Genomic DNA, 10,509 nt, shown 5'->3' on the forward strand with positions numbered 1-10,509 from the left:
GACAAGGTTGCCATATTTAGGTAAAGACACGTAGAGTTTTTTTCTCGTTTCCGTCCCTTCCTCACATCGTCATGAGCTTGCTGGTGAGAATGGCGCGTTTTAGTGTTCAAGTTCCCTCTCTGAGAAACAGTCTACGTGTTTTATTGATGTTTCTGCTTGTGTGCGTCGCGATTTGCGCAGGAGGTAAGGACCAGTGTCTTCATTTTCGTAACACTAACAGGTGGCAAAGTGGTATTGTGGGTAGGGTTAGCGTTGTTGGATCCAAATTGTTTGGGGCTCGAATCCCAAGCAGGTCGAACGCAGTGTTGTGTCATTTGGAGACTGCACTTATTACCTATTTCCTCACTCCACTCGGGTGAAAATGAGCACCAAGTTTTGATTAGGGACGTCCTCAAAGATGGGACATACTAGTTAGTACAGCCGGGGTCTCCTGTTTGAGGAAATTTTAGGACAGCCACGACTCGACCCTTCCACACTTATCGAAAAGTGTAGGGGTCCATCCCAGTGTGAGTGGATCACACCTTACAGCCCTGTCTTACGCAGATTGTACTTACTGTATGTGCAAAACTGTTGCGTTACGCTCATATGTTTACTGGTAATGCGGTCGTTTTAAACTGCCATGGATTTTCCAGTGAGGTTATGACTTGATCCTACCACACTTGTAGAAAAGAGTAGTGGTCCATCCCAGTGTGAGTGATTCAAACCTCACGGTCCTGTCTTACGCAGTTTGTACATTATACACAACCGTTACATCTAAATGTTTACTGGTTATGCGGTCGTTTTAAACTGTCATGGGGTTATACAGAGAGGTTATGACCTCTTTGGGTTCTAATTATAAATACATGCATGTACCTGAATTCTATCGGCAATTAATTTATTATAGCTCTCTGAATTAGACTGCGTAATCCCAGGGTTGCCAAAGAATTAATCAGAATTTTACGGAATTCATACGATCGTTACTAGAAACATACGAAGTTTACGGAATACATGCTATCCATTACGCGGAAACATACGATCATTACTAATTATAATTTGGGGTCATTTGGTGACTTGTCTCAGTGATCACCGGTTCCACCGTTTCCCAGCATCGCCCTGCTATTTGATCTAAAATACAGGCTACTATGTCATGAAAGAGGTCCGCATAAGTGCTGTTTGGGATTTAGCAGGGCAGGACAAGCCCTTAAAAGTCTTTGAAACCAAGATATTGTAGGAAGAACATCGCTATTATATTCCGCCATCTTGCATTTGCTGCCGATGTCACGTAATCGTGGTGCAAGTCACCAAATTAGTAAGGATCGTATGTATTCCGCGTCATGGATCCTATGTATTCCGAAAACTTCGTATGTTTCCTAGTAAGGATCCTATATATAATATTCCGTAAACTTCGTATGTTTCTAGTAAGGATCTTATGTATTCCGTAAACTTCGTATGCTTCCTAGTAAGGATCGTATGAATTCCGTAAAATTCTGATAAATTCTTTGGCACCCCTGAAGCCAACATCTGTTATGCAACCACACGAAATGTGTAGATTTAACTACACTGTATTTTCTCTTCAACATAGATTGCATGCATGGTCATAAACTTTAGCCTCAAAAGTCACGTTTGTTGTTTTGTACGCAGTACTGTTTGTGTAGCAAAAAAGTTAATTGGTCCCAAATCACCCAGCGTGACACAAGCAATCAATGGCTCATGACTCGGCATAGAAAATGAAAATGTGTTTTTGTAACTGTACGTGCGTGTCTGTTGTTTGTGAGTGTGTGTGCTTAGGTACACGTATATCCGTATGTGTGTGTATGAAGCTGTGTATACTATAGCTAATGTCTGGCCTCCCTTTAGCATACTGAGCAGATTCACACCGTGTCTTCCTTTGCATTCCTTGTATCCGCTGGAGCCTAAAGTGAGTGTCAGCCTTGTTAGCTTTCGTCCGCTTCCCAAGATCCGCTCCCCGCCAACGGATCTTCCGGAGCGGATCTTGGGGAGCGGACGAAAGCTAACTAGTAACAAGGCTGACACTCAGGCTAGCATAAAATTGAGAATTCCAGGGCTTTTTGTAGAATTTGTACCATCGCACACCGGGGCATGTTCCTACTCTTTTTCGTAAGGTGTGGTGGGATCTTTAAGGTGCGTGGGGTGTGGCTCTCTCCAAACACGAGACCTCCAGTTAACGTCCTATCCGAGGGACGTCTTCTAACCGAAGCTAGGTACTCATTTACACCTGAGTGAAGTGAGGAAAGTCGTGTAAAGTGCCTTTTCCCAAGGGCACAACATCGGTGACGTGGGTGGGGATCGAACTCGGGACCTATAGGTCCTGAGCCGAACGCGCCACACGACCCCATGCCTTGCCAGCATATGATCTGATTGGAGATTAATGTTTTCCATACTTTTGCATATCATCCCCAGAAACGCACCGGCACGGCAGAAGGAATCTCATCCAGCTCGGCAACATGATGATGTGCGCCACCGGGCGGTTCCCGTCAGAATTACATGAAACTATTTCATATACAAATCGCACAAGATATATGATACTGCCTTGCCACCATGCCACCATATGATCTGATTGGAGATTAATGTTTTCAATACCTTTGCCTATCATCCCCAGAAACATGCATGGGATGGCAGAGAAAGGCTAGTTCTGGTTGTACTGTATGATCTGATTGGATGTTAATGTTTTCCATACTTTTGCACATCATCCCCAGAAATACATCAGCACGGCAGAAGGAACCTCATCCAGCTCGGTAACATGATGATGTGCGCCACCGGGCGGTTCCCGTCAGAATTACACTAAACTATTTCATATACAAATTGCACAAGATATATGATACTGCCTTGCCACCATGCCACCATATGATCGGATTGGAGATTGATATTTTCCATACCTTTGCCCCCAGAAACACACCAGCACGGCAGAAGGAATCTCATCCAGCTCGGTAACATGATGATGTGCGCCACCGGGCGGTTCCCGTCAGACTACATCGACTACGGCTGCTTCTGCGGGCCGGGCGGCGACATGAAACACGCGGCGATAGACGCCACAGACCAGTAAGTACTTTTTTATTCAGAAAAACAGTAATGAATACTAACTAGAAAGGTAACGTTTGCAAAGCAAATTCATAATGTTTACCTTCACATATGGTCTGCTCTGTATAATATCCTTGTTCTTACTCAAACACACTCATACATATATGGTGACACTGGACTCTAAATCCTTCCTACTATAAAATTGCAACAATATGTAACCCAACACCAGTTACCATGGTGACAGACATCAACAACAGTTGGTGTAAGAACAAATGGAGCTTTTAACAAATGGTTCATTTTTATTGTACATTTTTGCTCCATTGGGCTAAGCACAGGTGTCGTGACATACCAGCTTCGCGGGCACGCGGCGTCTCTCTATAGATAAGAAGCTAAAAAGAAAAACTCTAACGTTACGTTATGTCTTAAAACTTCTCAGATGCTGCCGAGACCACGACAGGTGTTTTGACGACCAGATGCGTCGCTGCCCGCCGTATCTGCTCGGGCTCATCCCCTTTCCGTATATCGCCACGTACCGGTACACGTACGACTCATGTATGTCCGTATTCAGCACCACGTGGGTAAACGTGTCTCCGGGCGTCTCCAAGGCACCGAAGCAAGCAGAGAAGGTCAAGATTCAATGCGGTGAGTTCTTTTTCTTTATTCCTTATTTAAAACAGTGGTCAGCATAGCAGCAGTACATGAAAAATTATGGACCGTTGAATTGTGCTGACCTTACATATACATGGAAATACAATGTAGGACAGAACATACAGATACCCGACAATTACTGTATGTACAACACATAAAAACTGTTTCAGCATTTGACTGTTATAGAGTCTGATTGTGTGATGCAGAAACTCTGCAGTCTGGAGGTTCTTGCCATGGGAACCCTGAGTCCTCTTGCGTTCCTTAAGGACCTCCCCGTGCTCGTCAGCCCCTCCACCAAGATCGCATAACACTACTAGTAATTAATCTCCAAGCAGATCTTTCGGTGGCTGCATAGACAGTATCAATTTGGCCAGGCTGTACCCTTTCGTCCAAACTTTTGCCCAAACTATATTTCTAATGAGCTTAGACAAACCCTCTATATTGAAACATACCTGTTCTTACCTTTTCACCATTACTAAAAAACGAGAAGAAACCAATTAAAATAACTTAATTTACTTAATTGTAGTTACTTGACGATGTATGTATATATGTAACGTTATCTGTATACCATCCTTTTACTGTGGCCTGTACTTAACCCAGCGGATATGTGTGTACAATAAAGGTCTTCATTCAATGATGATGTTAAACAAACGCACCCTGATGTTTTCTCTTTTATCTAGGTGAAAGGCAGTTTGGAGACAAGAAGACTGCCCTGTGCAGAAGACAGCTGTGCGACTGTAACAAAAACTTTGCGCTCTGTCTTGGTCGGAGTAAATATGACGTCAGACATCGCGCAATCAACGTGGAGAAGACGTGTACGCCTGCAGTTCCGCCACAAAACGCTAGTCGTCCTACTGGACAAGACAAGACTCAACTTAGTAATCCGTAGACATCTTACGTGCCAATTTCCATCGGATTGGAATCTTAAAAACTTGAGTTCCACGACCTCATACCTTTCGAGAAATGACGTTAACTTTTATGACTGACACATACTAACTAGAGGTACATGTACATTAGTTATGTAGATAATGTCCTTATGTAATTTGCATACATTATATCAGTTGGTGATCTTCTCAACTCAAATACCACAACTGTCAAATGCAGATTTTAAAATCCGAGTAGAAACTGTTAATAATAAAAACTGTTAATAATAAAAACTGTTGCCAATAGCTGCAGTTGAATGCTAATGCATTGTATGTAATGTTCATGTTAATAAAATACGTATGGTATTGCAAATTTAATGTATTGACAATTTTGTTCAACCAACCAACCGACCGACCGACCGACCGACCGACCGACCGACCGACCGACCGACCAACCAACCAACCAACCAACCAACCAACCAACCAACCAACCAACCAACCAACCAACCAACCAATGGTCTTAACTCTCTAAATGCTTCCTTACATTAAATAAAGACACTTGCTGAATCAATGAATGAATGAATGAAACTTTATGGCAATTAATATGCCGGCTACAAACGTCGCTGTTTGGATTGAGTCTAAAATGTACAAACACAATGAATTTCAAAAATCGATTGATAATTTCCAAGATTTCACTTTTCGAATATTGCTAAATATCTCATGTGTGTGGAAAAGGCATTTTTCTTATTATCATATTATTGAACATTTTGACATTAAGTATTTTGACATTGCAATAATTTGGAAGTTCAAATAATGCCACATAATTTGGAAATTTACATGATGCCACCAGTTCTTTGTAAGTTAATAAAAAAATGGGCGTCTGGGCAGAGCGAACGTGGCTCTTAGGGCGACACTGTCCTTAATTTTCACAATATATCAACGGCCCAGAGACTGTATCATTCAAGCCAAGATACTAACAGGATTGAAGACAAGCACCACGTTTAAATGATATGTCCCATCTTTAATGACGAAAAAATGTTTTAATACAAGTAATTAAATGTAAGTCAAATATACCCATACCTAATGACACAAGCTTCGATACTTCCAATGCACCTCTATTGTATCCAGATACCATTATTATATCCATCTAAGCCAATACTAATTAAGTAGTTCTGTTTACTTATTCAGTTACTAGTTATTCGGAATAACCATGGAGGTATAAAAACATGTGTCTTTTAACTCCATGAAATAACTGAGCAGCAAGTGACATGTAACTGAAACAATTTCAAATATACGTCCTACACTGTGTGAGATATTATACCGACGATAGTAATTGATATTTAAAACTACGCTTTAACATTTGGCAGACATGTTTATAATACATAATCGTATTCAGAGTTATGCCAGTGAAAGATAAAGATTAACAGTTACTAAAGTCACCATTACATTCACCGTAGTTTTTGCCCTGAAATTGCATTGGTTGACGTCCAATGTGATTTCGTAGCAGCAAAAATTGTCATGTGTAGATTTTTAGGAGTAAAAACCAGGCAGACAATAAAAACTGTTGACAACAGCTGCAGTTGAATGCTTGTTGTATGTGGTGTTTATGTTAACTATGCCATTCAAGCCGAGATCAAAGACAAGCACCACTTAAATGATATGTCCCACCTTTAATGACGAAAAAATGTTTTAATACAAGTAATGAAATGTAAGTCGAATATACCCATACCTAATCACACAAGCATCGATACTTAAAATGCACCTCTATTGTGTCCAGATACCATCTATAAGTATATCCATCTAAGCCAATACCAATAAAGTAGTGCTGTTTACTTCTTCAGTTACTAGTTATTCGGAATAACCATGGAGGTATAAAAACATGTGTCTTTTAACTCCATGAAATAACTGAGCAGCAAATGACATGTAACTGAAACAATTTCAAATATACGTCCTACACTGTGTGAGATATTATACCGACGCTAGTAATTGACATTTGAAACTGCACCTAACATTTGGCAGACATGTATATAAGACATCATCGTATTCAGAGTTACGTCAGTGAAAGAAAAAAAAGATTAACAGTAGTAAAATCACCATTAAATTCACCGTAATTTTTTGGCCCTGAAATTGCATTGGATGACTTTAAAGTCACCCAATGTGATTTCGTAGCAGCAAAAATTGAAATTTTCTTAATAAAGGCAATCTTTGTGATATTGACACATACTGCTTCACATTAGCACATTTGAGTCAGTATTTCATACCTTGGGCTTTTACAACTGCAGAAACAAGCCCCAAGATGAGTCCTTTATTTTCTGGGAGGTACCCCCAAAATCAGCCAAGGGCCCTTCCAGGAACCATTTTCCATCAGAATTTCGGGAATTTTTGCTCCACGAGGGTCCATATACATTGGGATAGTGTGGCTTCAACTCAGTATGTAGATAAACAACTAGAATATTGACTTTGAAAAATCGGGGTCCCAAGCCCTAAACTGCATTGGATGACTTTAATGGTTAGAATATGAGGGAGCAGCAGGACAGCCCAGAGTCAACGTTCATCAGCTCACCAACAGTCGCCTGCACTCGGTTCAGCTGGGGTAACTTCGAAGCAAAAATCTGCAATAGGTGAAAATCAAATACCCAGTAAGTCTGTGTCCTTAATATATAAATACATGTATACAAACCTCCGTTATTCTAAACTTATTCATTTGCTTGCTAAAATAGATTTCTTTGTATTGGATCAAAGAGCTACAGGTATAGAACTGTTGACTTTTGACTCTAATGTACCGATTATGTTATATTTAGCCTTCGGGCATGATTTTGCAATTAAACATCTATGTTATGTACAACTTTGAATTAAGTTAAGTTCTTTAATTCATTTGATGTTTCCAGTCTGACCTTTCGATTCGGACTTGGGATTTATGTTTATATGATTTCTGTTCATTCATTCATTCATTCATTCATTCATTCATTCATTCATTCATTCATTCATTCATTCATTCATTCATTCATTCATTCATTCATTCATTCATTCATTCATTCATTCATTCATTCATTCATTCATTCATTCATTCATTCATTCATTCATTCATTCATTCATATAACTAAGAGCATGTTGACTCAACAAACCTTCACACTCCTAGGCCCATCTTCCCTCGTACAGTGGATGAGGTTCCCGTTGAAATAGATGACGTTGCAGGTGTGGTCATCGATGAATCGACGGTTTGGTGTCCAAATGGCTTCATAAGTGAACTCAGACTTTTCCTGGATAGCCTGAAATGTGTTCAGAATTGTTTTGAATAAATAAGTATGGCAGGGATGGCTGAGCGGCTTAGCTAGGTACTATCTGTTGGAAAAGCCACTTTACACGACTTTTTTTCACTTAGCTCGAGTGCAAATAAGAATTTTCCTGTTCTCCATTTGTTTCTGTGTGTGGGACACAACACCAGCGACAGCTGTATTTGTCCTACGTGTATTGCATTGTTACAATCAGACTGTATAATCAGAACTTGCTATGCCTGGGATGTACAGTTTCATATCAGTAGTATGTATATATTCATATAATGCAATGTAATGTTATGTGTTTTTAATGTATTGATTGTAAATACCAATGTCATTCAGCAGTTCAGGCAATACTATAATGTTTGCAATGTTGGTATGATAATAAAGAATTGAAGAACAGTTTCAAATGAAAATGAAATGGATCCTGTGCAGACCTGCCACGCGATTTTGCCCCATCGGTTCTTACACACAGCCATGACTCCCGGCGCTGCCATACAGACGACCGCCTTCAGGTGGTACTCGGGCTCGGCCAGGGGGATAACGTGTACCGGATACTCCGGGAACGTCTTCCGCATGAACTCGGCACCAGGCTTGACATCGCACACCGGCGAGTCGCTGACGAAGAACTCGTGTCCTAAATGACAATGAAGTTTATGAAGCAAGTTTAAACTGTAATTTCCAACACAACAAATGGGATACAAAATAAAGCGGTTGACAATGCGGTGTTATGGTTACCGTACTAATTATGTTTACCGAAGGAAAACATGTTGTTTTTACTCAGTTTCTTCCTCCTCTTCTGTTCCAAACACTAAGTCTGACCTGGACACTGGCATGATTTGTTGACGTCTGCCACCATGGTGACTGGTGTTGGGTTACATAATGTTGCAATTTCATGATCTGCTGTACTCCTGATACCATATACTTCTAGTACATGTACTAGTATGTGAATGTGTTTGAGTAAAAATTACCAGGGCAGACCATGTCCGAAGGTAAACATTCTACATTTGCTTTGCAAATGTTACTTCTCTAGTTTATTTTTTTGTGATGAGGCCGTGACTACAAACTACAAACATTATTTTAATATCAGCAACGAACCAGTGAAAAGAACGGCACCGCCCTCCAGAATGACGTCATCATCGACTTGATGTACCTCCAGTCCAAGATTGATCAATGCTTCCTTCACAGCGGCGACCTTTAGAGGAGAAAGAAATATAAATAATATTAGAGAAGTAACATTTGCAAAGCAAATGCATAATGTTTACCTTCGGACATGGTCTGCTCTGTTGACTCTTACTCAAACACATTCACATACACGTACTACGAGTATATGGTAACAGGAGCAGAGCAGACCATGAAATTGCAACATTATGTAACCCAACACTAGTCACCATGGTGACAGACGTCAACAAATCATGTCATTGGTCAGGCCATAGGTCACTGTAGAAGAAGAAGAGGAAACTGAGTAAAAACAATATGTTTTCCATCGGTAAACATAATCATGACCAAAGGGGACTAATTGTAATGTCAAGTTCATGGTCATATAGTGATCGGGTCTCCTCTATCTTATTATGTTTACCGAAGGAAAACACTCATATCCCGCCCCGTACCTTTTCCGTATCCTTTACAAATACAAGCATATACTAGAGGAAGCTACGGAATCTAGACACAGAAAATAAAGAATACCAGGCTGGATTAAAGCGTAAGATATCAAGAGGTCCCGGCATGCCACCGATCTTTTGCCCTTGCGAAAGGCACTTTACACGACTTTGCCCACTAGACTCAAGTGAAAATGAGTATTGTCTGTCCAGTATTTGTTTCTATGTGCGGGACACAACACCAGCAACAGCAGCCTCTGTTCCGTGTGTATTGCAATTTCAATAAATCAAATCAAAGATAACGACTTTTTTTACCTCTCACTGAGATACTTTGCGTCCAGTGTGCCATGGGTCTGGCACCCAGGCTAATGCTACGGAATCTTGAGACACAGAAAATAAGGACTCTGAGGCTGGATTAAAGCGTAAGATAACTACTCTCCAAGCAGAGGTTGTGGGCATGGGGGAATGATCGTTAGCCTTTTATACGGCCGTTTTTTTTGTCGCTACCCCCGTCGGTGGCCGGCGACCTTCCCTGGCTAATGGATGCTGCCTGGCCAATTTGAAACTGTCTTTTTGCCCACCGAAAGGGATCTGCTTGGAGATTATAAGATAACGCCTTACCTCTCCCCTTCTAGTCTCTGAAAACGGCCGAGTCAGCAGTGCCCTGTTGCCGGCTATCACACAGGTGTCCTCCACGAACGGGCAGTCTGGCAGAGACTCATCTGCTGGTAACACGGTCACGTCCAGTCCCAGGTCCCGCAGGGTCTGTGTGTAAATCGCGTGGTCTTCGCGTGCTTGTTCCAGGTCTATCGGCTCCACTGGTGGAAGGCCGTGTTTTGCATTATATTTGTGGGCCTCCGAGTGGTCCCGAATGGAGTCGGGAATCTGGCGGACAATAGCGCGGGTGAATCGGGCTGTGGACATCCTCGCTAGGTTTGTCGGAGAATGAAAATATGACAGGATTTCAGGTTATTTATAAGCACGAACTATTGATTGGTATGCAAATAAGTGAAGACAATTTTTTCTGAAGTCCAAAACAAAAGTTAGACAAGTCCAGACAAGGATGATGCAAAATACTAGTAGTCAAAAGCTCCTATTGTTTCAGAA

The 10,509-nt window shown here is 41.2% G+C and overlaps 2 protein-coding genes across 2 annotated transcripts; one reads left to right on the forward strand and one right to left on the reverse strand.

Moving 5' to 3' along the window:
• Positions 1-4,879, forward strand: LOC109462830 (basic phospholipase A2 Vb-2-like). Its single transcript, XM_019759463.1, has 4 exons — positions 1-183; positions 2,889-3,039; positions 3,455-3,660; positions 4,347-4,879. Exons 1-4 carry the CDS (start codon positions 72-74, stop codon positions 4,553-4,555), a joined length of 678 nt encoding a protein of 225 aa, XP_019615022.1. The 5' UTR covers positions 1-71; the 3' UTR covers positions 4,556-4,879.
• Positions 4,880-6,944: 2,065 nt separating this feature from the next.
• Positions 6,945-10,334, reverse strand: LOC109462822 (N(G),N(G)-dimethylarginine dimethylaminohydrolase 1-like). Its single transcript, XM_019759450.1, has 5 exons — positions 10,024-10,334; positions 8,903-8,999; positions 8,242-8,441; positions 7,655-7,798; positions 6,945-7,141 (listed from the first exon to the last, which is right to left on the reverse strand). Exons 1-5 carry the CDS (start codon positions 10,324-10,326, stop codon positions 7,040-7,042), a joined length of 846 nt encoding a protein of 281 aa, XP_019615009.1. The 5' UTR covers positions 10,327-10,334; the 3' UTR covers positions 6,945-7,039.
• Between the last annotated feature and the right edge of the window lie 175 nt (positions 10,335-10,509).

The sequence above is a fragment of the Branchiostoma belcheri genome, unplaced genomic scaffold (assembly GCF_001625305.1).
Source record: "Branchiostoma belcheri isolate BF01 breed outbred unplaced genomic scaffold, Haploidv18h27 scaffold12, whole genome shotgun sequence".
Classification (NCBI taxonomy): Eukaryota; Metazoa; Chordata; class Leptocardii; order Amphioxiformes; family Branchiostomatidae; genus Branchiostoma; species Branchiostoma belcheri.

Excerpts from the sequence above, each read along its gene's own strand:
- LOC109462822 (XM_019759450.1), bottom strand. The coding sequence starts at position 10,326 with ATGTCCACAGCCCGATTCACCCGCGCTATTGTCCGCCAGATTCCCGAC. Across the intron at positions 9,000-10,023 it reads CAGAGACTAGAAGGGGAGAG|GTCGCCGCTGTGAAGGAAGC; the intron begins GTAAGGCGTTAT and ends TCTCCTCTAAAG. Across the intron at positions 7,142-7,654 it reads ATGGGCCTAGGAGTGTGAAG|ATTTTTGCTTCGAAGTTACC; the intron begins GTTTGTTGAGTC and ends CACCTATTGCAG.
- LOC109462830 (XM_019759463.1), top strand. The coding sequence starts at position 72 with ATGAGCTTGCTGGTGAGAATGGCGCGTTTTAGTGTTCAAGTTCCCTCT. Across the intron at positions 3,040-3,454 it reads GCGATAGACGCCACAGACCA|ATGCTGCCGAGACCACGACA; the intron begins GTAAGTACTTTT and ends AAAACTTCTCAG. Across the intron at positions 3,661-4,346 it reads GAAGGTCAAGATTCAATGCG|GTGAAAGGCAGTTTGGAGAC; the intron begins GTGAGTTCTTTT and ends TCTTTTATCTAG.